Source organism: Astatotilapia calliptera, chromosome 8, assembly GCF_900246225.1.
Source record: "Astatotilapia calliptera chromosome 8, fAstCal1.2, whole genome shotgun sequence".
NCBI lineage: Eukaryota > Metazoa > Chordata > Actinopteri > Cichliformes > Cichlidae > Astatotilapia > Astatotilapia calliptera.
This window is the reverse complement of record NC_039309.1, coordinates 21,520,942-21,548,087: the sequence shown is the minus strand read 5'-3', so window position 1 is coordinate 21,548,087 and position 27,146 is coordinate 21,520,942. Positions and strand designations below refer to the sequence as shown.

The following is a 27,146-nucleotide window of genomic DNA, read 5'->3' as shown; positions in this document are numbered from 1 at the left end:
ACTGCTACTACTGGTTGAACCATCTGGGAGGAATTAGCAAACAGGGCCTCTTATAGCTGTCATAAGGAAGATGAGGTTGTTGAGGGCTGCGAATTCTTCAGATCTCTCTCTTTTTTCTAGGAGACTGGTCTGTGTCTGGTGAAGAGCACATTTATCACGAGTGCCACTTCTGTCCACAGGCCATATGGTTCCCTTTTCCTAAACTCATGTTTTATTCTGAGTCAAACAGCCAGTGGAGCGTCCCTGTATGCTTTTGGGAACGGAAGAGTTAAATTTACAATTTAAATGTTTTCCAATAAAATGCAAACAGATATTTTTTAAAGTGTGCACATGCATACTTTGAGATTAGAACATTTGCTTCAAGTGCAAAAGATAATCTATTCATGTACAAATTTATGGTCTGTTATAGGGAATGGGCTGAAAAAAGGAGCAAACGCTTATGTGCCTGTAATGGCCACTTGAGGCTGGCTGTAAAAGTGAATCACCTCCATTGATTTCCAACAAGTCATAAGAATAACATGTTTACAGCCTAGTACAAATAATATTTTTAATCTCTAATAAAATAGCTCCACGGTTAATGAAATCTGTTTGCATTTTGTTAAGACTTAAAGTCTGGGGCGTGGCTGCCTGGATTAATATTAACCAAATGCTGTTGGCTAGGCTTGATTTCCACTAGTGAACTAGACTTTGTGGACATGAATTGGATTGGTTAAACATGTTTGTCCTGTTGGTACATCTTTTAATATTTTAACGTAATTACCTGACAAATAATATTGCTTGCTGTGTAGTACAGTCCACCCACAAAGTTTGCTCTCTAATTTGGTGGGAAATTCTAGGATTTTATCAGTCTGTGACTTATTTAGATATCTATGTCCGTGTGTTGTACACGTAAAGATTACAGATGCAAGTCAGAACCTTCTGTGCAGGTGACTCACGTATATGACCAAGATTGAAGAACAGTGCTGTACTTCTTGTGTGTGCTTCTGTTGATGTTAATTTACGTGGTAATTTATTGTGTGTTACCAATACTCAGGTATTCTGGGATCCATCCATCCATCCATCCATTCGCTTGCGCTTATCCTTTCCAGGGTTGCGGGGGGTGCTGGAGCCTATCCCAGCTGTCATGGGGCGAGAGGCGGGGTACACCCTGGACAGGTCGCCAGTCTGTCGCAGGGCCAACACACAGGGACAGACAACCATTCGCTCTCACATTCACTTGCACATTCACACCTAGTGGCAATTTGGATTATCCAATTAACCTATCCCCACAAGTATTCTGGGATATCTGGGATAATTACTGAGTATATGATGAAGATAAAATGGAAAATATCACAAGTTTGTTATATGACAGAATCATAATATGACCAAGAGGAATGTTTGGTTGGTAGGAAGATTTTCATTAATGGTGAAAATTAAAATATCTTATATCATACTACCTTCTGACTACCCTAACCACTTTCTGAACACAAGAGGTGTTGAGTCGTCATTTTCAGTGATCTAAGCTGCAGACAATATATATATTTTTTAAACAATCTTGTTAATGTTTTATGACGTCCGACGCATTTTCTAAAATAAAGGAACACATAATCAGAGTTCGTAAATGTGGAAATAACTACCCTGACACCAACAGCGTTTGCAGTCGCACACGTTTTTATTTGCTCTGTGTTTTTCACTGGTCAACTTTTCAGCTGCCCTGCTTGTAGCACACACACCTCCCACCTCATGTCCCAGCACATCTTTTACTGGGGATCCATGACAAGATGATGGAGCTCAGGTGTGTGTCAGCCTCCCCTGCAACCACACCCTGAACCCGTTGCTCCACCCCTCCCCTGCAGCCGAGCCACTAACCACACGCCAAAGTAAACAAAAGTGAATGTAAACATGTCTTCTAGGGCAATAAGAAACCTTCATAGAGCACCTTTAATCTCTCATACAACTCAGTGGGTGAAAACAGTTGCATAGTGCAAACCCTAACCCTGTTGCTTTGGAGGAGTTTATCAGTTTTGGGAAATTAACAGTGTTGCAACGGGTTAAGGTATCCATCATTACCCATAAAGTCCTCTAAAAATGACCAAAATAAACCTTGTCTCTGCTTGGCTGTGATTTCCAATCTATGTTATAAATGAAAGGAGTGGATTTGGAGAGATATTAGGCATGAGGGCATTTATGAGGCCAAAAAAAGAAAAGCAGTTTACTTGCATTATGGAAAATGTAAACTCTAGTTTTTATGGAGCTTAGCTATTAATAGACATTAGCCCAGGTATGTATGTATATCAGTATCATACACTTAACAGCATACCTGGCTGAGCTCCACCAGATGTTCCTTTTCCTTCTGCAGCTTCTGCACCACCTCGTCCCTCTGAAAAAGCTGCTCTGACAGCGTCCTTACCTCACTGTGTGACAGCTATGAAAACAGACACAGGTTGTAACTTAATAGCAATTTTTAACATCTGCCACTTTGTACATCAGATAATATTTTATTCATTCAAAAAATGACCAAGCTAAACTATCTATACATAGATTTTGTTCTTATCTAACTCGGCTAAAACCCCTCCCTCTGTAGCTACCGCTGTTTGCTTGGGCATGTAACCATGATTGCTTGTGAATACAGCAGTTTGAGTCTGTAGCCTGTGACTGCAGCCACACCATCAAACAATTGTCTCCTATCATGACAGAAACAGATGTCACGATCCCTCTTTCTAGTAGACATCAAAGCTTTCTCTTCTCTTAGAGAGAAAGGTGAGAGTTAAAAATGTGCAAAACAAGGCGAGGCAGCAGACTGCGGTACGTGGACACTAACATGTTTTTCAACAAATTTCAGAGTGAACAGGTGAGTCAAAACTTTCTTCTCACATCTTGTCCAGCTAAAAGATTATTGTGGCATCAGAGGAGGTCTCATCATTTTCTTTTTCAAAGCTTTGCGCCATCAAACCAGTCTGGTCTTGTTCTCTTCTCTGAGCCCCCTGACATTTCCCTCTTACTGTATCTTTGCCACACGGGAGGCCACTCAGCAAAAAAAAAAAATCATCATATAACTAGAGGATCAAGTTTATAACATCATGGAGCAGATCAAATTCTTCAGAGTAAATTTCCAACTCAGCACTGCTTTGCTAACCAGAGAAATCTTAATTCACTGTCACGCACAGTGTTGTGAGCGCAACACATTTTTGCAGCATTCCTGAACAAAGATAGGATCCTAATCCTTTAATACACCTCAGTGAAATAGATAAAAGGGTTTGGGGGGGCAGGGGCTGTAACGGAGGTGTCAGAACAGCCCTTTCTTGTTAGTTTCTGCACAGAGAAGACCGTGCTTCTGCAAAGCGTGGAAAAACAAAAAAAACTAAAAGAGTGCAAGCACTCTTGGTGGGAAGATGTTTTACCTGAGATCTGGATAGAAACAGGTAATACTGTGACAAACTACAATATGATCAACATTTCATAACCGTTCAGAGTCAGGGATTGAACAGATGTCTGAATCTCTCTAAAACAGATAATAATGGATGAAAAAATGTTCACTGAAAACAGAACCTATGCGCATTGTTTGGGTTTCAGTTCCATTTTTTATGCTTTCTGGTTTTTATTTTTCAGACTGGTTCTTCAGTACTGGTGCTCAATGTTCCACCAGTCAACACTATGCTACTTAATGCTAATTACTTCAAACAAATTACATTCAGATTTAATATTTTGGAAAAGTGATGGTCCTTGTATTTGAAAAAAAGGCGACTGCACTTTTTAGAGTCCAAGAGGCTTCTTCAGTTCTTAAAACCAGACTTTTCCAGCTCCTGAGACTACCATGACCTGGACAAATGAGATCCTACACAGACAGACATATGGCCCTAGTGCAGGGGTGGGCAATCTCAGTCCACGAGGGCCGGTGTCCCTGCAGGTTTTAGATGTGTCCTCGAACCAACACAGCTGATTTAAATGGCTAAATTAGAAGTTCTGAAGTTCTCCAGAGGCCTGGTAACGAACTAATCATGTGATTCAGGTGTGTTGACCCAGGGTGAGATCTAAAACCTGCAGGGACACCGGCCCTCGTGGACTGAGATTGCCCACCCCTGCCCTAGTGTTACTTTTTGAAACTATAACCTTGTCATGGTTTGAAGTTATACCATGCTTTATTTAGTAATCAGTGACTTTGTGCATTTCTGGCAATATTATTTCCTCACTTTGTTACTTTTATGATTGGCTAACCTGTCTAACTTAGTCAGCCTGTTACCATATTAAGTGTACCACCAGCCATCCACCTCCCACTTGCCAAAATCCACTGGCTTCAGTGCTTCTTGCAGTCTGTTAGTTTTCTTGCCTGGCTACTGCTTGTTTTAAATTAAAGAGCTGGATGACAACTTCTGCCATCTTCATCTGCCAATCTGTCGTCTTCCTAAATGCTCCTTCCATATTACAAATCAGTCCTTCTCTTTCTGCGCAAAAATCCTTGTTCCAGAGATTATCATATCACGAAGATCCAAAAATGCCCTACCTGTTTATCCTCTTCAGCTACAGTCAGAGCGCTCTCCAGCTCTTCCAGGTCTCGTCTGAGGCTGCTGCACTCGGCCTCCAGCCTGTCTCTGTGAAGGGCCAGCTGGACTGAGCAGACCTCCTCCTCCTCCAGCTGCTGCTCCAGCTCACGCCTTGCCTTCTCCAGTTGGGCACAGCGATGCTCAGATACCTGGGCACTCTCCTGCTCCTGGGGGTTAAGAGTTAAATCACTTACTTTTCAACTGAATGAATCTGTAGATCTGTATTATGGAGATTATTGCATTGGCTGGATTTCATTTTGTGCCAGATATGCTACGAATAATAATTTTTGTCCAGTTTTACTGTTTTTTGCACAGTCCTCAGACCTTGTACCAACTTCTAATCTAGTTGTAAAAGATCTTTTATGCAGCAACATAATAGTTTTGTCAAACTCAGTGTCGCTGGAGTTTAAAGAAGGGCAAGATAAGGTAAGAAAAAGCTGACACTGTTAGTAAAAGGCTAAGGATAAACATGTAATATAAAGGGATTTGCTGAATTAAAGAAGCTGAAGCAAACCTCAAGACGTTCATGCAAAGATAATCTTACCACAGGATGAAATTTATCCTCTTTCACAAAGAACCGTCTCTCTGTCAGTGTGCACTTGCCTTAATATAGTCCTGCTAAGAAGTAACATGGTCACGTGTATTACCAACCAGATAAGCAAGTTCTACCAAACACCAGATCATTTAATCAGTTGCCATCCATAACAGTAGTGAAAGGGCCATATTATGAGAGCTTTGCTTTTGTTACAGTTACTTTCTTATAGGCCAGTCATCATGGGCAAGGCATTTAGAAATGAGCAAATAGCATACCCAGATATCTGGGCATTTGTGAAATGATCAAGCAACCACATTTCCATCTGCATTTATTTCCATAAAAGTACTTGGTTGGAGGACTTTCCGTGCTTTTTTTTTAAGTTCCTCGCACAAGTTTCTGTGCAAAGCTGTTTGCACCTTTAACCCTTTTACCTCGTCACTACTAAACAGGTATTACCAGGTATGAATGGAATACAAGCCTATTTAACACAAAGGGTATGTGCAAACAAATTTGCACATACATTTTTCTATAGTGAGATATGCAATACACAGAACTGCAGGAAGGAGGTTGTTCAGTCAACCAGTAATTAATATACAATAGCTTGTCCTACCTGTACTTATAATTCTGTAAAAATCTTTTGATACAGTGGGTTTCATAATGCACTGGCATTTTCTACATTAGAAATTTATGTAGCAGTCTCTTAAATTGACATTATCCCTTAAGTTAATAGATCATGAGTGTGATTCCATTGTCTTTTAATGGACTGTAATTAAGATGTAATTATAAAAGGGAGCTTAATATCAATGGCCTTCTTTAAGCTAAAACCAGTAAAAACAAAACAAAACATTGGCATTGTACAAACATCCATCAGATACTGTTGTGCTGGAGACTGAATTCTTAAACCAAAAGAAACTGTTTTGCGATACATTGTAAACTATAAAAGTATATATAAATTCCCCTCTTGCCCCTGCGGGCCATCAATCTTTCAAGCTCAGGTCCTCTACCAGAGGCCTGGGAGCTTGAGGGTCCTGTGCTGTATCTTAGCTGTTCCCAGGATTGTGTTCTTCTGGATAGAGATCTTGGATGTTGTTCCTGGGATCTGCTAAAGCTACTCACCTAGCTTGGGAGTCACTGCACCTAGGGCTCCGATTCCTGCCCCGGGTTTCTCTATCCAGTAAGGGTCCTAAGCTAGAACCCCTATACTAAATCAAGCCTACCCGGATTAACAAGGTCCATGTCGGGTGTTGAGGAACCAGGACACCCTGATGAGAAGTGGGCTACTGGAACAAGACGGCATCGATACTGTCCTTCATAGCTGGTTCCTCACAGGCTACATCCTTCAACCTGTTATTATCAGTTATCTACCCGTTTAAATTTTACTCTTCGCTATCCATTTTTCTGTTGCTTTTAGCTAACTAGGGTAGGCCCAGCTAGAATCCCCATGATAAAACACACATCCTTGTCTTACAATGATGTATTTTAATATATATATTAGGGGTGCAACGATATTCGTATCGATATTGAACCGTTCGATACAGTGCTTTCGGTTCGGTACGCATATGTATCGAACAATACAAAATTTGTAATTTATTTTATCAACTTTCCTTCTGACGATGCTGTCTGTGTTGAGCGCTCAGTGAATCTGCGTTCGACTACTCCGCCTAGGCTGCACTGTCGAGCGCAGATCCACTGAGCGCTCAACACAGACAGCATCATCAGAAGGAAGAGCGCAGGGCAAGCTAGCGAGACAGAAGTTAAGCTCTCCTTGCAACATGGCAAATTGAACCTCCCACCCTCATTCAGATCTGGTGTTTGGAATTATTTTGGTTTTCATGTGACGTATGACCCTGAAGGTAAGCGCGTCATGGACTAAAGTAAAACAGTATGTTGGATGTGCCACGCAATGCTTAATGCTTAATTACATGGGTGGGAACTAGTGTGTTAGCGCAGTTAGCTCGTTAACGTGTTGGCCGTCTAGCCCCACGCACGGGGCGATCAGGGGTAGCTCGTTAACGGAGATTTGCTGTGTTGTGGCGTTAAGGTCATTTCAACGAGATTAACCTGAAAGCACTAGTGGGAACACAACGAATATGACTGCACATTTACATCATCCTAGTGCAAAGACAAGTGGAAGCAGACAAAAACAACAAGCATGCATGCTACAAACTTTACCCGCGTAATTTAGACAGCCGTTAGCACATGATTCTCCTTATGGGGACCTGATATGTTTAATATGCTGCTGAGAATATAGCCCAAGATGAGTGATTCCTCAATCAGATACAGGGCTCGCAAAATCGCTAGCCCGACGTCCTGGGGCTAGCGATTTTTCCAGTCGGGCTACCAAAATCTATCTCTTCCCTGCCCGTCGGGCTATTGTAGGAAGGAAAAATATATGTCAATACTTTTGCATTCTTTCGGAAATGTAGCTGGGTAATTATGTCATTGGCATGGGTGAGCCACTGTCAATATGTGACATATTGAAATCGCGTTTGAATTTGCGCTTGTTTTTTGCTTTCACTTTGCAATCACGCGAACTGTGTATAGAGAGCGACAGCACTGATTGGTGAGTAATGATAATTTGCGCACCAATTCCTCTGACATCGTCTTATTAATCGTTAGCTTACTATGCAAACATGACAAGTGAAATCTCCCGCAGCAAGCTTAAACATATGAGAGGTTGATCGTGCAGAGAATTGCTGAGCATTATGTGAGTGCCTGTGTAAAAGCAGCAGGATATATATTTTAGTTCTGCTGAGCCAAATAAGACAGGTCAGGGTGAAGAAGTGACAGCCAAAGAAAAGCTTACCACAAAACGGAAAAGTTATGATAAAATCAGACTATAAGGTAAAAAGAAAGTGCAGCTTTATGGTTTCACGGACAAAATAATTTCTGTGGCTGGATATGATGAGCTAAATAACCAGGGGTGCACATAAGTGGTCCACAGGTGCGCATTCGCTGTCAAAATAAAAAACAGGCACAAGGGTTAGGGTTAAATTTAAAAACTGTACTTTTGAGTTAAAATATATATTTATAATTTTAATAAATGACAAATTAAAAAGGCATGAACATTTTTTTTTGTCTCAAAAAAAATATCGAACCGTGACACCAAAGTATCGAACCGAACCGTGAATTTTGTGTATCGTTGCACCCCTAATATATATATATATTAGGGGTGCAACGATACACAAAATTCACGATTCGGTTCGATACTTTGGTGTCACGGTTCGATATTTTTTCGATACAAAAAAAAAATGTTCATGCCTTTTTAATTTCTCATTTATTAAAATTATAAATATATATTTTAACTCAAAAGTACAGTTTTTAAATTTAATGTTGCTGAAACAACAAAGTAATAAAAAAATTAATATATCTGATCGAGGAATCACTCATCTTTGGAAAAGAGAGTTTATTACAGAGAAATGGCTCTTACCAAAATAAAAGCTATACTATCCGCTTCTTCTGGGCTATATTCTCAGCAGCATATTAAACATATCAGGTCCCCATAAGGAGAATCATGTGCTAACGGCTGTCTAAATGACTCGGGTAAAGGTTGTAGCATGCGTGCTTGTTGTTTTTGTCTGCTTCCACTTGTCTTTGCACTAGGATGATGTCGGAGTAAATGTGCAGTCATATTCGTTGTGTTCCCACTAGTGTTGTCAGCGTTAATCTCGTTGAAATGACGTTAACGCCACAACACGGCAAGTTAACGAGCTACCGCCCCGTGCCTGGACGGCCAACACGTTAACGAGCTAACTGCGCTAACACACTAGTTCCCACCAATGTAATTGAGCATTGCGTGGCACATCCAACATACTGTTTTACTTTTGTCCATGACGCGCTTACCTTCAGGGTCATACGTCACATGAAAACCAAAATAATTCCAAACGCCACATCTGAATGAGGGTGGGGGAGGTTCACTGAGCGCTCAACACAGACAGCATCGTCAGAAGGAAAGTTGATCAAATAAATTAAAAATTTGTATTGTTCGATACATATGCGTACCAAACCGAAGCACTGTATCAAACGGTTCAATATCCATACGAGTATCGTTGCACCCCTAATATATATATATATATATATATATATATATATATATATATATATATATATATATATATATATATATATATATATATATATATATATATATCGGGTCCTCTACCAGAGGCCTGGGAGCTTGAGGGTCCTGCGCAGTATCTTAGCTGTTCCCAGGACTGCGCTCTTCTGGACAGAGATCTCCGATGTTATTCCCGGGATCTGCTGGAGCCACTCGCCTAGCTTGGGAGTCACCGCACCTAGTGCTCCGAATATATATATATATATATATATATATATATATATATATATACAGTCCTGATCCCCAAGGACCCCAAGAAGGGACCGGTCCCCTCCAACTACCGACCAATAACCTGCCTCAGTACTACATGGAAGCTCCTGTCAGGTATCATATCGGCTAAGATGAACAGGCACATGGGTCAATACATGAGCGGGACACAGAAAGGAATTGGCAAGAATACCAGAGGCGCAAAACACCAGCTACTGGTAGACAGAACAGTCAGCCGAGACTGCAAGACCAGACTGACCAACCTGTGCACTGCCTGGATTGATTACAAGAAGGCCTATGACTCAATGCCCCACAGCTGGATACTGGAATGCCTAGAATTGTACAAGATCAATGGGACCCTAAGAGCCTTCATCAGGAACTCAATGGGGATGTGGCGCACAACACTAGAGGCCAACTCCAAGCCCATAGCACAAGTTGCCATCAAGTGCGGGATCTACCAAGGAGATGTTCTGTCCCCACTGCTGTTCTGCATAGGCCTGAACCCCCTCAGTGAGATCATTAACAAGACTGGCTACGGATACCGACTACGGAACGGAGCAGTTGTCAGCCACCTCCTGTACATGGATGACATCAAGCTGTATGCCAAGAGTGAACGAGACATCGATTCACTGATCCACACTACCAGGCTATACAGCAATGACATTGGAATGTCGTTCGGACTGGAGAAGTGTAGTCGGATGGTAACAAAGAGAGGGAAGGTAGTCAGAACTGAGGGGATTGAACTACCAGAAGGCAACATTGCAGACATAGAGGACAGTTACAAGTACCTGGGGATCCCGCAGGCGAATGGGAACCATGAAGAGGCCGCTAGAAAAGCTGCAACCACCAAGTACCTGCAGAGGGTCAGGCAAGTCCTGAGGAGTCAGCTAAATGGTAAGAACAAGATCCGGGCCATCAACACGTACGCCCTGCCCGTGATCAGGTACCCTGCTGGGGTAATAGGCTGGCCAAAGGAGGAGATAGAAGCCACTGACATAAAGACAAGAAAGCTCCTTACCATGCATGGAGGGTTTCACCCCAAGTCCAGCACCCTGAGGCTGTACGCTAAGCGGAAGGAAGGGGGCCGGGGACTGGTGAGTGTCAGCACCACAGTCCAGGATGAGACAACGAACATCCAAGAATACATTGGGAAGATGGCCCCAACTGACCAAGTGCTCAGTGAATACCTCAGGCAGCAGAAACCCAAGAAAGAGGAGGGAGACGAGGAACCATCATGGAAGGACAGGCCCCTGCACGGTATGTACCACCGGCAGATAGAGGAGGTGGCTGATATCCAGAAATCCTACCAGTGGCTGGACAAAGCTGGACTGAAAGACAGCACAGAGGCACTAATCATGGCAGCACAAGAACAAGCTCTGAGTACAAGATCCATAGAGGCTGGGGTCTATCACACCAGGCAAGACCCCAGGTGCAGGCTGTGTAAAGATGCCCCAGAGACAATCCAGCACATAACAGCAGAGTGCAAGATGCTAGCAGGCAAGGCATACATGGAACGCCATAACCAAGTGGCCGGCATAGTGTACAGGATCATCTGTGCCGAGTATAACCTGGAAGTCCCGAGGTCAAAATGGGAGATGCCCCCAAGGGTGGTGGAGAATGACCGAGCTAAGATCCTGTGGGACTTCCAGATACAGACGGACAAAATGGTGGTGGCTAACCAACCGGACATAGTGGTGGTAGACAAACAGAAGAAGACGGCCGTAGTGATCGATGTAGCGGTTCCAAATGACAGCAATATCAGGAAGAAGGAACATGAGAAGCTGGAGAAATACCAAGGGCTCAGAGAAGAGCTCGAGAGGATGTGGAGGGTGAAGGTAACGGTGGTCCCCGTGGTAATCGGAGCACTAGGTGCGGTGACTCCCAAGCTAGGCGAGTGGCTCCAGCAGATCCCAGGAATAACATCGGAGATCTCTGTCCAGAAGAGCGCAGTCCTGGGAACAGCTAAGATACTGCGCAGGACCCTCAAGCTCCCAGGCCTCTGGTAGAGGACCCGAGCTTGAAGGATAAACCGCCCGCAGGGGCGTGCTGGGTGTTTATATATATATATAGATGTAAAATTCTGTAAAGAACAACATTTGTTAAGTGTTATACCTTGTTTACCTTTGAAACGAAATAGTATTTAAAGCTTGTCCTGCTATGCTAGCTATAACTCAGCAGTGGCGTTTTAGCTAGCATTGCTATTAGAACTACTGCTAATATTTTTATACTATCTAAGCATTTCACAACGACTGTCACTTAAAAAAAACAAACAGTTTATACTTTTGATAACTTTAACTTCTACATGCTTTCTTGTCTATATTTACTGCGTTATTTAAGGTGCAAAAAAGCCCCAAAAATTCATTTATAAGAGCTGCTAATATCTCTTACCTTTTCTACCACTTCATACACAGTCTCAAAAGCCAACTACAGCCAAAAGCCAAAAACTACAAAATTGTCCTGGTAATTCACAACTGCTAGACTATAAGAGAACATATGCCACTATTACTTTTTTTTTTTTACTATTTATACTTAGTTTCAAATTCTTCACTTAGCTTAAACTCAAGTTACCATATGTCACAGGAGGAGACACAGAGGTATAAGCAATAAAATAATTATTATAAGTAATAAGGAATATAATTAAATATACAAATAAAGAATAAAATGTCAGGCAACTGGCATTTTTAACATTTACCTGCCTTAGTTTGTGGTGTTTACTGGAGAACTTAAATATCTACAGAGTAACTTGTGTGCTTTTCCTGCTATGAAGACACCGGTTATCTTAAAAAACCAAAATTCTCCCAGCACAATATATACTCCAGAATTAGCCTAATATATGCTTTACTTTATTGTATGCTTTACCCACAGCTGCTATTCTGTGCTCCAGTGTGGTGCTATAGCTATCCCAATCCAGTTCCTCAGGTTCTGGTTCTGGTCCATTATCTGCGTGGTTCCCATTGGCTTCCTCTGAGTCATCAAAAATGGGGTGACGACACTGATTTCGTCTCCCAGACATCATCTCTGTGGTACTTCCTCTACCGTACACGCTTCCAACTTCACCTGCCGCAGCTTGCCCAACAGTATTTCCGTCCCACAGCTAGGCTTAACTGAGCCTTTTTCTCTTCCTTTGACTGGGTGTACAGCTGTTCTGGTTGTTACAGGTGGGTTTGAAGAGGAGTGACAGTAGTAATTCCCTCCCTGGTGTTGCTCTCGTCTATACTCACCCTACAGATCCCCTCCCTTACACATTTGCAGCTCTGCTCACCATTCTTTTCCTTCCTTAATTTATCAGCCCTGTCTTTCTTCTTTGTTTTTTTTTATCTCGTTCTTCCACTCCCACTCAATCAGCCATTCATATGGGTGTGCTGGTATAAGCTGCTGGAATCCAAACATTCCTCTGTACTTGGACCTCTTTGAAATTGCCACTATTTGGTCCACTCTCAAGGCTGTTTCACCACAAAGGCTACCTCTGCTGCTTTATTCCCTTGCTGTAGTCCAGAAACAGGTGGTTCTCCCTAGTTTCTCGGGTGGGGATCCAAGGGTGTCCCACAGGGATGGTGGTTGGTGTAGGATGTCAGGTCCAAAGAAAAGCCTGTAAAGTTGTGCCTTTCTACCACAGAAACGCAGCCCTCAGCTGTACCCTCAAAGCCCAAGCAGAGAAAAGAAAAAACAAGGGCAGTAAGTCAGAATGCCTTTTCTCCTCTCGGTTATAATTGACATAAATGTCATGTGTGCCCACGCCCACATGGTCCCCCACAATGCCACAGCATTCATCTTAGCAAGAACAAAGAGGCGTATTGTGCTTTACATTTAAGTGTTGATAGGGGGGGTTTCCTTTGTTTTTTTTAATGAAGTTACTGAGACCCCACAAAGACTTAACCAAGCATTTCCTTATTTGAGCTAACATCAATAATGGAGATGGTACTGTGATTAAGACAAGAACAAACTTGTCAGTGGAAACTGATTACCACAGGAATATGGTGGCTGTACTGAAGCATGATAGGAGTATCATTAATGTATATATGTTATTCTTTTGAGTGATACAAGTAAAGAACAGTATCTCACATATTTTTTGTTTTAAGTTATTTTTAGGAAAGTAAAAGCCTTGGTATGTAGCATGCTACCTGTACATAATGATGTATATTTATGTCACAAAACACAGCAGAAACTATAATGAGTAAATATGTAACATTAATTATATCTAACATATATATAATTGGAAGTATCAGGAAAAACAAAATCATGTGCTGTATATGACTTATCCCCCTCTAAACCACAGAATGTGCAGCTAAAATCACACACGACCTTCCTAACTTACAAAGAGTTAGAATAACACTGAATTTAAAGTCGTCCAACAGTGGACACAGATATATGAGGCAGGACAAGCCAATGCCATCATGAAAGATATCCAGCCACAAAAAAAGACAAACATAGGCTTTCTGAGAATTTATACTGTTTTATTTTGACAATGCGGTCTGGGTTCTTATGCAGAGTGGCAGCACAGAGAGTTCTGTTCATGTTACTCCCACTAGAGCTGGAGAAGCCTGAGACTGTGCTCGTCCAGGCTGCCCAACCAGACACTGCTCATGTCCAACACCAACACTCACATATCTGACAAGCAGCTGCCAGTGACTCAGACACACAGATAACTCGAGACTATATCAGATTTTCATTATACCAACTCTAGAACCAAGTCACTTTATGAAACACAGCACATTTCCTGTTTACACTGCTGTTTTAGGTCTTATTCATTCATCCAGAGATTGAAATGACAGCTGACTGTGATTACAGAGTTATAATGTAATGTGAGGACATGGTTACTAGGCAAAAGCATAACAGGAAAGCCCTCTGGTTACATGTCTTTGGCTGTGTTGGCTTTCTCAGTGCCAAATGCAGCCAATAGTTGTATAGTGTCTCAAGCTCAAAATATTGCCACATTGAGGCCAGATGCCTGGTATTTAACTGACAGCCATCCTTTTAACATCATCAGGGTAAGATGAGTGATAACCCCAGAGGGAAGGGGAGGCTACGGGTTCATCTGCTGGATCTTTTTGCACAGATTATTTAAATGCTAACACTCCTGAGAAGCTGCACTTTTTCATAGCTGTGCTTTGAGCAAATTTAATTTAATATCTGACTACAGGAATGTCAGTCTTTACAATAACCATTGTCTTGTGCTTGCAAATTGGCAACCATCCCATTTATCCGGGCTCGTTATTGCTACTAGTTTTAAATGATCGCGTGATTTCCTTATGCTGGGTTTTTTTGTCCTCCTAACCTAAAAGCAGACATCTTTTGCATATAAGGTAAATGTGTCTGGTGCAAAGTAAAGGAGAAAATATAAAAACTTCATCATGAAATATCTTCCAACTACAAAAGTAATGTGTCTCTAGCATTATTTCGCAGGCTTTCCAGTTCCAACTCCTGTCAAAATTTATCACTCCTGACTAATTTGTTCTTCCATTCATTTGCTCGCTCCCTCTTGCCCTTGAAGTCAATCTTCTATTCCCTAGCTTCTCTTTACCCTACTCACTCCTCTTCTTTACACTGCTCATTCATCTCTCCCTGCCAGTCTTTTGTCCCACAGTTCGCCTCAGGCCTCAGAAACTCCAAAGTCTATCCAGGCTGAAAGTTTTTCCACATGCAGAATTGGGGCATCTGGATAGTGCTGCAGGAAGGCACATTTATTTCCCATTAGCAGTAACTGGGCGGTAAACAGTGGCATTTTCTGTTTATATCCATTTGTACCAAAGTTGGTCTGAATATCAGAAAAAGGAAAACTCTGCTTATCATGCAGTGTCAACCCTCAAATTCCTCATTTAGTTTTACCATCTGTTCTTTAGTATTGCCTTTTTTTTTCTGTAGCCACACTAACAGGTCAGGAATGGAAAAGTTTGTCAATTTAATTTAAACTCAGATATCATATTAACTATGGATGTGCTAGTACTATGCTTGTTCTGCAGAAACCTCCTGAAATTTTTAAGCCAAGGCAGAGTTTAAAAAGTTGCAGTTCCACAAATGGACACTTGGTTTTAGATCCAAAAGTGACTCAATCGCCATATACTTCCATGTTAAAATACCTAACTTTAAAATATGAAATAACACGTTTAGAGGCTAGTAGGAAGTTTTTGGCTTTTACTGTATGTATAGTTTGCCCCTTCATAACAAATGTGCATTCTGTCATAACTCATTTCGTCATTTATCTATATACTGGATTTTTTTAATGTACACTATAAGCCGGAGTTTATTGTAGGGTTTTTACCTTACAATATAAAGCACCATAAGGCAACTACTGTTGTAAATTGAATTGAATAGTATTAATTTGAGTTGATTTAGGGCTACTTTGACTGACAAGTATTCTGTCAAAAGGATCTGTAGCTGATTGGTGTCTGCTGGCCTCACTCCAAATAACTAACTTCAAGAAAAAAACTGATACGGAGATAGGCCACCACATACGACAGGAATAGTTAAATAAACTAGTTGAAATCATATAACAAAGCTGGTCATTCAGACCAACTTTGTACTAATTTGTAATTTGTGACCTTTCTCTCTATTGACCCAAACCACGCCTGTAAAATGCCACCACAGCATAACAAAGGTGCTGGGTGTCTGTACTGTAGGGGTTAAAAGATTTGAGTTTTTCTTTTTAATTTGTCAGCTGTCTTTCCACAAAACCAGCTGTTGAAAAGGAAAGCAAAATGATCTTTTTCACAGGCTGGATTGAATCGCTTTAGTTTAATATTGGAAAGCCAGACCAACAAAGTGGAAAACTTTCATCTTTTTGGTTGTTGAGGTTGACAGTCTAATAGTATATGACCCTTTATTAACAGTAAGCCAACAGAATGTCAATCTGCCAGAACAGTATTGACCTAACAGGGCAGATATGCATCAGGGTTGATTCATAAGGAGGATTTTATTGTACCCCAGATAACAGATGTGTCCCTTAGCAAACAACTTGGGTAATGAAGTCTGAGACAAAACTCCCCTTGGAAAACTGGAAGTCTTCCTTAGCATTAAACAACTCTGACAAGGGGTCACATTTTTCACTGCAGTCAAATCTGGAGGTCTCCAAGATATGAACTCTGCTGGCTGATCTGTCTCCTCCGCAGATTCACGTCATTATTTGTGGCTGGCTAATCTAAGCAGTGAAAAAAAGACACAGTGGGAGCCAGTGCACACCTGGTGATTTCAATAAAAAGTTATGTTCTACTCTAAAAGGGTAATAAAAAGGGGGGGGGGGGGGGGGATTATAGTCCTAACACTTTGTCTCTGCTGAAGTAACTTTATAAAATTTGGAAGAATGCTGATTATAAAGGAAATTCTTTTCCTCCGAATTAAACCCACTTTAAAGACTTACTTGTTATATCAATAAAGAAAGGAAGATCAGCTGCAAGTCATCAAACAAAGTGACTATGCAGAAGAAATCTTCTGAAGGTCACTGTAATTAGAGGCACACAAGGACAAGAAAGATGATTGCTGGTAAAATACAGTGACAAAGGCCACGGTCCAGCTCCTTGAAAGCCTTTATGATGTATTCCATCAAAGCCATATGAAAAGTCTGCTAAGGCACTCAGCACCAATAATGACCAGATCCCATGGGCAACCCTGGAGCATTTTCAACAAATACTGGCAGCAGCACTCTCACACTAAATCCTCTGCCTGAAGGATGGATTTATTTCTCACAACTAATAAGTTATCTTGAAGCACCTAAATCTCTCTAAATAATGCCCTAACTCAATACAACATAGAAAGCAGTTATTTGAACTTTTTAAACTTTCAAGTTTTTCTTCCTGAGACATCCTAACATCAGGATTTGTGTTCAGTAAAAAGGAGCTTCTGGTTCAACTTCTAAATAATGTTTTATGGAAAAGCCGCACAAGTATAAGAAGTCGATACTGTTGCACTTGTCAGGGTTAGGTTCAAATCTTCCCCTTTATATTGAATTGTCACCTATTAACCAAATAGAGACGTTATAAGAGAAGAAGCTGTCAGGCCAAATTTAGAGTTGATTTGAACAGTAACATCTTCTAATTGTGTAACATAGCTAAAATCCAACCTAACCTACTTCTAACCCCATCGCCAAGGGGTTCACTGGTGGAAGTTAACGTTGATGTAACTACCAAAAATCTTAAACAACAGAAACCTTTGCTTCACGAAGATTGTCTGAAGCCTTACACACAGGCTTCCTAGACATGCAGAGCACCAAAACAGGTAACACAAACTAAGTTAACCCATTGTTGATTTGGAGACTAGGAGAGGGGATGGTGGCCAAAAGCCCAGAGCTCATAGACAGGTGAAGGTTTCTGTTTTGTCATGTTTGTTTAGCATAGAACTCTGGGCAGTATCACAACCAGAATGGCAAGACCACCAACAAGAAGAAGAGACTGTCCCACATTTACACTCCAGTTTATATCTCAAACAGCCTGGTCCTGCAAAAGTAGTACTTGATTAGTACCTAATAGTACTCTGAAGTTGTCATAGGAGGTTACTCCTAACCTATGTTTTCAAGAAAATCTAAATGGATTTTTATTTTAATGTGAACATTTTTTGATGTAGATTAGTTAAAATGATTACTTTCTTTGTTTCCCTAACTGCTTAGACTTAAACCTATTGTTAGAGTAAGGGTTAGGATTGGGGTTGGAGTCATCACCAGACTTAATCCTCAGTGGGTAAAAGCTGAGTTCACACGTGTCACTTCAGGTATTTGCAAATTAAGAAAAAAGAAACGATATCATTTATTTGTAATTTTGCTTTTGTGCTAATGCTAGTTTTGTCGTGCTTCTTTAATGGACTGACAAGAAAATGATTGTTCTATTTCTCCTATGAAGCTATAAAGAAGGGAATGTGCCACTCAAACACTCCTCCTTGGAATAAACCAGTAATACTGTGAGTCTGAAGCCAAGGAACAGTATGGTGCCCCACAGCACTGACAGCAGTCTGGGTACAAAAACAAATAAAAATAAGATAGTTTGTGCTTCTTCACTACATGAAATAATCAGTTGGAAAATAGTCAGCACAGCAAGAAAAGGAAAATCCAGATTTAATACGACTGCCACAGTGACTCCATCCCTCTCTCTCTTTCTGTCTCTCCCTCAGCAAAGGTATCATTATCCACTTAATTTCATACACTAGGGGCTGGTATAATGACCACGTTCAAAATCCCTTATCGAGCAGAAATTCAAGCTTAATCACAAATTATGTGAGTTCCAAAGTATCAAGTTAGTGAAACAAAAGAATTTCTTATTTAAAGGGGAAAGGGAAAGAATAAAGTTGAGGCATAGAGGGAAAAGCAGCAGAGACTTACAGCTCGGTATTTAGTGGCCACCTCATTCTTTTCCTTGTTAAGCTGGGTGTTCTGCTCCTCTAGTTCACGGACCTTGGAAAGGAGCCGGTCACTCTGCTCTATGGCTCTCCTGAGCTCCTCTCTCTCCCTCATCCCTGCTTCTTCTGTATGAACGGGCTGCAAACACAGGGACCTGACCCGCAACACCACTCACACACATCTGCAAATACACGCATGCATACAGAAGGCTTGGTATTTCAGCTAGGCTGTCTGGTGCTCTCACTGAATCTCTCTCACTTTTGTTCACTGCTGTCTGGCCTTCCCCACTCCTCCAAATCCACATCCGACACACACACAAGCCCACACGTCAGGGAGTTTTGCCCTGTAAAAAACATCCAAGAATCCACCAGTATGAGCCCACATTTTCTCCCCTTTTACCTAACTGGCCTCCTGCTGGTTTGCACTGCAACAATAAAAACTAACAACTGTGCTGCTGGAAGTAAGTAAGAAATCAAGCAAGAGGTCAGCTCTCTATCATAAGACTGGTAACTCTGGATCTCCTGCTGGTAGGGGTTTTATAATAGAAGGTCTTCTCAAAATCCAGGCCACGTTTTTGATTAATGTACACCACAATTCAAGATGTCCTCAGGATTTGAATCAGTGTATGCCAAAGACTAAAAGCCAAGCTGGAGGAGTCTAAAACAAAGCTGAAGCCAACAACTTATCTAGTCACTGATAGAGTTGCAGTGAAATAAGAAAGTTGACTAGTTTTTCACCATAAAATCCCAGCTAGCCTACACTGTATGGCCACAAATAAGCTACATAACCATGTACCCGGCCCATGAATATCAGTTTTTGTGCCGATATTAATGCTAGGAAAGAATTCGAACTCTGCAGTTAGCAGCAGAGCATAGGTGACTTTTAAGCACAAGGCACCTTATCATAAGCAACCCCACTCCATAGCTTCACATGTTCTTCTGCAGTTGCTGCAGTTACTAAACCCTTCTGCTTTACAACCTGGTCTTTAATTCTGACCTCATTAGCCGTTTCCAGGTCCAAACTCTGCTTCAGGTCCCAAAGTCAGGAACACTGCAGCATCACTGAGAGTTAAAAACTGTCTAAATCCTTTTGTCTTTAATAAAATGATCAGTGTGGCTGCTCTACCAGGTGTAACATTGAAGTCTAACATCCATGAAAACAGAATTTATTAAATTTAACAGAGTTAGAAGTCAGCAGGAAGTTAGCTTGCTAGTTTCCATCTAAAGATGGGCTAGCTGGTATATAATGATGTGGTGGCTAGCTACACAGCTATGGTTAGCATAACAGAAACAGTGAGGCTGGAGGATGAATGCTAACTTTTTTCCACTCGATAAAAGTTAACGATGGTTAGGGACAAATGCAATCACATGGCAGGAAAAAGATTTTTAAACGGACCAAACGTCAGTCAGGAGAACAGCTGAGATAATCCATCCACATGCTCAACCCTGCTGCTTAACACACACATGCATGTTCCTTACAAATGTGGTACTATTTAGGGGAAATAAACAGGTTTCCATCAGAGTTGTTATAGTTTTTAATGTCTAATTATTTTTTATATTTATTTTTATTTTAACGTTTCTTTTAATTCAGTTTAATTTTAGTTAGTGTCCAGAGTGGGTTTGCTCACTTTGCTCACTCATTTTTAATTTTTTTGTCAAAGGTCTGCTTATAATAACCAGTACCCTTGCTTTCCAAAGGCGTAAGATTTATTTTCAAGAAGCATGGACAAATAATCAACCAAACACACATTTTCTTACTTTTGTGCTAAGTTTAGACAACCATTAGGATGTTGCTTTCTGCTGTAGCAAATGTGACCTTGAAATAGAAGCAAGGAATTTCTGAACCCTCTGATTATGAACAATAGTATTTGTCTATACTGCAAATAGAAATGTCAGCTGTTCTGCACTGAATTCTTAGACAGGGTATTTTAACACAATAAAGCCCCGCATTAAATGTAGTGCAGGAAATGGTTTCAATTCCACACAAAATGCACTATCCAAAGCAACAGACCTTCTGTCTGCTGCATACATTTAAACTTTCTGCCAGAACATATATATATTTTCTTTTATTTTCTCTGCTCACCTAACAAGATTCTGCAAGTAATTCTGGCATAACTTCTAAAAGAAACAAGAAGTGGATCTGGAATAAAACAATGTCATTATCCATTGAAGAATGGGCCTTACACAGAGTTTCTGTCTGATTTCTCAGACTTTATATCTAATTTAGTTCTGAGCTCAGATAAAATAATTATTGTGGGTGATTTTAACATCCATGTAGATGCTAAAAATGACAGCCTAAACATGGCATTTAATCTGTTATTAGACTCAATTGGTTTCTCTCAAAATGTAAAAGAACCCACCCACCACTTTAATCACACTCTAGATCTTGTTTTAACATATGGCATAGAAACTGAACATTTAACAGTGTTTCCTGAAAACCCTCTCCTGTCTGATCATTTCCTGATAACATTTACATTTACAATAATTGATTACACAGCGGTGGAGAGTAGACTTTATCAAAGTAGATGTCTTTCTGAAAGCGCTGTAACTAAGTTTAAGAATATAATCCACCCACTGTTATCATCTTCAATGCCCTGTACCAACACAGAGCAGAGCAGCTATCTGAACGCTACCCCAACAGAGGTCGATTATCTTGTTAATAATTTCACCTCCTCACTACGTACGACTCTGGATACTGTAGCTCCAGTGAAAACTAAGGTCTCTAATCAGAAGTATTTGACTCCGTGGTATAATTCTCAAACACGTAGCCTAAAGCAGATGACTCGTAATCTGGAGAGGAAATGGCGTGTCACAAATTTAGAGGATCATCATTTAGCCTGGAGAAATAGTTTGCTGCTTTATAAGAAAGCCCTCCGCAAAGCCAGAACATCTTACTATTCATCACTGATTGAAGAAAATAAGAACAACCCCAGGTTTCTCTTCAGCACTGTAGCCAGGCTGACAAAAAGTCAGAGCTCTTTTGAGCCAACCATCCCTTTAACGTTAACTAGTAATGACTTCATGAACTTCTTCACAAATATAATTTTTATCATTAGAGAAAAAATTACCAGTAATCATCCCACAGATGTAATATTATCTACAGCTACTCTTAGTACCATTGATGTTAAGTTAGACTCTTTTTCTCCTATTGATCTTTCTGAGTTAACTTCAATAATTACTTCCTCCAAACCTTCAACGTGTCTTTTAGACCCCATTCCTACAAAACTGCTCAAAGAAGTCCTGCCATTAATTAATTCTTCGATCTTAAATATGATCAACCTATCTCTAATAATCGGCTATGTACCACAGGCCTTCAAGCTGGCTGTAGTTAAACCTTTACTCAAAAAGCATCTCTAGACCCAGCAGTCTTAGCTAATTATAGGCCAATCTCCAACCTTCCTTTCATATCAAAAATCCTTGAAAGAGTAGTTGTCAAACAGCTAACAGATCATCTGCAGACGAATGGCTTATTTGAAGAGTTTCAGTCAGGTTTCAGAGCTCATCACAGCACAGAAACGGCTTTAGTGAAGGTTACAAATGATCTTCTTATGGCCTCTGACAGTGGACTCATCTCTGTGCTTGTCCTGCTAGACCTTAGTGCAGCATTCGATACTGTTGACCATAATATCCTATTAGAGCGATTAGAACATGCTGTAGGTATTACAGGTACTGTACTGCAGTGGTTTGTATCATATCTATCTAATAGACTCCAATTTGTGCATGTAAATGGAGAGTCCTCTTCACACACTGAGGTTAATTATGGAGTTCCACAGGGTTCAGTGCTAGGACCAATTCTGTTTACATTATACATGCTTCCCTTAGGCAGCATCATTAGAAGACATAGCATACATTTTCACTGCTATGCTGATGACACCCAGCTCTATCTGTCCATGAAGCCAGATGACACACACCAATTAGTTAAACTGCAGGAATGTCTTAAAGACATAAAGACCTGGATGGCCGCTAACTTTCTGCTTCTTAATTCAGATCAAACTGAGGTTATTGTACTCGGCCCTGAAAATCTTAGAAATATGGTATCTAATCAGATTCTTACTCTGGATGGCATTACCTTGGCCTCCAGTAACACTGTGAGGAACCTTGGAGTCATTTTTGACCAGGATATGTCCTTCAACGCACATATTAAACAAATATGTAAGACTGCTTTCTTCCATTTGCGCAACATCTCTAAAATTAGAAATATCCTGTCTCAGAGTGACGCTGAAAAACTAGTTCATGCATTTATTACTTCCAGGCTGGACTACTGTAATTCATTATTATCAGGATGTCCAAAAAACTCACTGAAAAGCCTTAAGCTAATCCAAAATGCTGCAGCAAGAGTCCTGACAGGGACTAGAAAGAGAGAGCATATTTCTCCTGTTTTGGCTTCCCTTCATTGGCTTCCTGTTAAATCCAGAATTGAATTCAAAATCCTGCTCCTCACATACAAGGTCTTAAATAATCAGGCCCCATCTTATCTTAATGACCTTGTAGTACCAGATCACCCTGTTAGAGCACTTCGCTCTCGCTCTGCAGGCCTACTTGTTGTTCCTAGAGTATTTAAAAGTAGAATGGGAGGCAGAGCCTTCAGTTTTCAGGCCCCTCTTCTGTGGAACCAGCTTCCAGTTTGGATTCGGGAGACAGACACTATCTCTACTTTCAAGATTAGGCTTAAAACTTTCCTTTTTGCTAAAGCATATAGTTAGGGCTGGACCAGGTGATCCTGAATCCTCCCTTAGTTATGCTGCAATAGACGTAGGCTGCCGGGGGATTCCCATGATGCATTGAGTTTTTCCTTTCCAGTCACCTTTCTCACTCACTATGTATTAACAGACCTCTCTGCTTGAATCATATCTGTTATTAACCTCTGTCTCTCTTCCACAGCATGTCTTTTATCCTGTCTTCCTTCTCTCACCCCAACCGGTCGCAGCAGATGGCCCCGCCCCTCCCTGAGCCTGGTTCTGCCGGAGGTTTCTTCCTGTTAAAAGGGAGTTTTTCCTTCCCACTGTTGCCAAAGTGCTTGCTCATAGGGGGTCATATGATTGTTGGGTTTTTCTCTGTATCTATGAAGCGCCTTGAGGCGACTTTTGTTGTGATTTGGCGCTATATAAATACAATTGAATTGAATTGAATTGAATTGAAAAGAAGGTGTTAAAAAGCATATGCTGTGTTACTGTACAGAAAGGCAGGCTCGCACGCACACACACACACACACATGCACAAAAACCTGTTGCTGCTTGAGTGCTGGTATCTGAAAAAGAGCTGTCATTAGTTGGGCTGTCAGAGATCTGACAGCCAGTTCACTGCTCATGCCTGACAAACTGTACAGTTCGTCAGCAGGGAAAGTAGTAAGGGCATTATCATCTTTCTTAAAGTGTGTGCCGATAATTACCACGTTGTCCAAACACGGTTTAGCACATGTGTATCGCCTGACACACCTGAACTTCCTTTTGCCTGTAGTCAGATTAAACACACAATACCTTCACCTGTCAGTGCGGGACTTAATGTCTCACTTAGCTTCAATCTGCACGCCGATGCCAGAAAAAGAAGAGGAAGACAAATATGACACATCAATGGTTCACCTTTAGCATGATCACAGGGATTAACCCCTTATGCCAGCACCAGTGTTGATATTGCACAAATAAAGTACTCTCTTTATTGCAGCGCATTCCCGCTTTGTGTGAAGGCCGGGGATTACACTTGAGCAAAGGTGTCATGTTTTGACTTGAAGCTCTGAGGTGTTTCTGCACCTCTTGTCTCAGAAAAAAAACTTTCCAAGTGTCCATCTGATTCGTAGTGCTGTAAAAATTGTTTGCACTCCCTGAATATACTTTGAAGTCAACTGAGGACTATGAATATGAAAAGGGGACTTATTCTGTTGTTCTGTTCTTAATCCATTTCCACTTTTATATTGATTCACAGTTCAAAAATAATCCTATTTAACTTATTCCTTGTCTTCTGAAACAAACCCCCTCCCTGACTAAACCTTCTTTTGAGTGGCTGCTACTTTTACAGTTTTTTCTGATTGCTTAAGCACATTTTTTGTAACTATTGGCTAATTTTGCAAAACTCTTCACACAAATAAGAAAACCTGTCACCCAATAATCAAAACATTGTAGTTCTCTTGCAAAAGCAAACACAGCTAGATTAACTCTTCACACCTTCGTAAAAATGGTGTTTCCGTATCAAACAGTACACACAAGCCATCATCTACTAAGCACACAATGCGCCAACTGCACACTGATGGTATGAATACAAAACACATCTGGCTTTTGCTTCCTCTGTGCACAAGGTAGGCTATGTCAGTCTGAGCTCATACTTCTGTCATAGATCCATAAGCATAGAGGAATCCAAACTTCAAGTACTGCTGTTTATTCACACACATCAAAACAAACACAAGTGTTTATTTCCAAGTATAGGATTATTTGCAATCGCCATAATGACTATATGGGTTACTTGGTCTGCAGTGAACATGCTTCCTCTGCCCCAGCATCTGGTCATCTAGCAATTCTGTAAAGTAACAATTTCAGTATTTTTACATCACTGGTATTGGTGTGTTTCTCATTGGCATATGGCAGTGCTACAAATCTTTGTGCGAAGTGACTGTACTCACCGATTCTCATTTCAAGATGTCCCTATGGTGCTTGCTACAGTGTAGCGGCTCGAGTTAGGCTGGACCCGTTGGCCAGCTACCCTCAGGGTCATTCCACGGTTGATGACATGGTCCACTATTGTAGCTCTGATGTCATCAGCAATTCTATTTCTTACTCTTCCTACCCTTCCTCTCCCCCCTCCTCATCTTCCTCTGCCCCCTCCTCGTCTTCCTCTTGCTCCTCCTTGTCCTTGTCGTCCTCTTCATCCTACTTCTTCACCTCCACGTCCTCTTCCTCGGCCTCCTCTACTTCTCACTCTTTCTGCTCCCTCCATTGTACTCCGCACACACAGCTTACCTGTATTATAGTGCTTAGGCTGATTGCAAAGTGAACTAATTATCTAAAAAAGTTTTCACATGTGAAAGTGTGCCAGACAGTTGGCAAATTAGTGTTAATGATAGCCATACATGTGTATACTTTTGCTAGGAGTGTGTTGGAAATTTGGTAATTGAGTGTTGTGCAGTGAATTGTGCCTACAGTTTTGCAAAGTGTGTGTTACAAAATTGCAAACTGAGTGCAAAGCAGTTTTTGTGCTTTTAGTTTTGCAAACTCAGTGAGTGGTTTTGCTATAAGTCTGAATAGTTTTAGAGATTGTGCTACAGGAATCACAGTTAGGGTTTAAGCATTCAGAAAAAACTGTAAACAGAAGATTGCAGGTGGGCGGGGCTACTGTTCTTATTACCATCATTAACATCCAAGAAAAAAATGTCTGCGTACACGGATTGCTTGCATACGTGTGCTGACCTCTAGTTGTGTAACTATGTTTAATATTTGTAATAATATAATGTGTAGCAGAAAACAAGGACAGCCATAATAGTTACTCTTTAGTAGTTACCACCAATAGTTACCATGCCTGTGTGTTATCCCTGTTAATATTCACATTACTCAAGTAGGCAACAGCCAAACTATTTCAGGAAAAAAGTAATAAAATCATCATGCAAACTCTGGATCATGCTTTGAAGCTTTGAAAACTGCTTGGTTAATGCTCAGTTTTAATTGAACACCTTTGCACAGGCAGGTGCTAAATGCAAAGAAAAATCCTGTCACTTATTGAAGCATAAAGAGTCAAAGACTAACAAAGTGTGAGCTTGGACAGAAGGATGCAAGTGATAGTCGGTTTACTTTCAAGCCTTTGGAAAAAAAGAACTAATTCTAAATTTTGGGTAAAGTCGGCATTTGAAGATCATTTTGATCTTTTTTAATATTAAAACCTCAGCAGAGATGTCCGTCACCTTTAATGTTTAAGTCTAATCATTCATCACTAATATCCATAAAAAAAGAAATTAATATCTTTTATATTTGCATATGTAGGTGCAAAACAAAACTTCAGGAATTATAAAGTTAGTCTTCAAAATGTGCCTGAGCAAAAGTCATTGCTGGGAGGTTCTTAGTAGCAATGCGTTAAAACTAGTAATACAGTCCCTAGTGAGATCATAATTAAGAACCAGTTAACTTGTAAGTATGGCAAACTGCAATGCCACTAACAACCACTAAATAGCCAGCTCTTAATATGTTTTTGTTTTACTATAGTGAGCCTTAATGACTAATTTCAGGCTGTTCAATGAATGTGCACATTAAATCATTCCTCTGTTAATAAAACGTAAAGGTTTGTGTGATAATGGCCCATTATTTAGTAGAAAAAATCATTAAAGTTAGTTTTTCTAGTAAGCTAAAGGTAATAGCACAGTGTGTAAATGGAAAAGATCCTAACAGACAGTGAGGACTGGGATTAATCACATCTGTCTTTATACATGTGTGTCTGACAAGAGATAAAACACATGACGTATATCTAAGTTTTA

The 27,146-nt window shown here is 40.7% G+C and overlaps 1 protein-coding gene across 4 annotated transcripts in view; it reads right to left on the bottom strand.

Moving 5' to 3' along the window:
* LOC113027706 (myosin-16) overlaps nt 1–27,146 on the bottom strand; it is a 56,833-nt gene that overhangs the window by 27,576 nt on the left and 2,111 nt on the right. The window contains exons 1-4 of one of the 4 annotated variants that reach the window (XM_026177413.1): nt 18,681–18,722; nt 12,243–13,010; nt 4,481–4,687; nt 2,300–2,404 (exon numbers count right to left, since the gene is read on the bottom strand). In XM_026177413.1, coding sequence (XP_026033198.1) covers nt 2,300–2,404; nt 4,481–4,687; nt 12,243–12,395 — 465 coding nt within the window. In that variant the 5' untranslated portion in view covers nt 12,396–13,010; nt 18,681–18,722. Of the gene's footprint in view, nt 1–2,299; nt 2,405–4,480; nt 4,688–12,242; nt 13,535–18,680; nt 19,457–27,146 lie in introns of those variants that run through there. The other 3 variants (XM_026177415.1, XM_026177414.1, XM_026177416.1) reach the window with 3 other exon arrangements.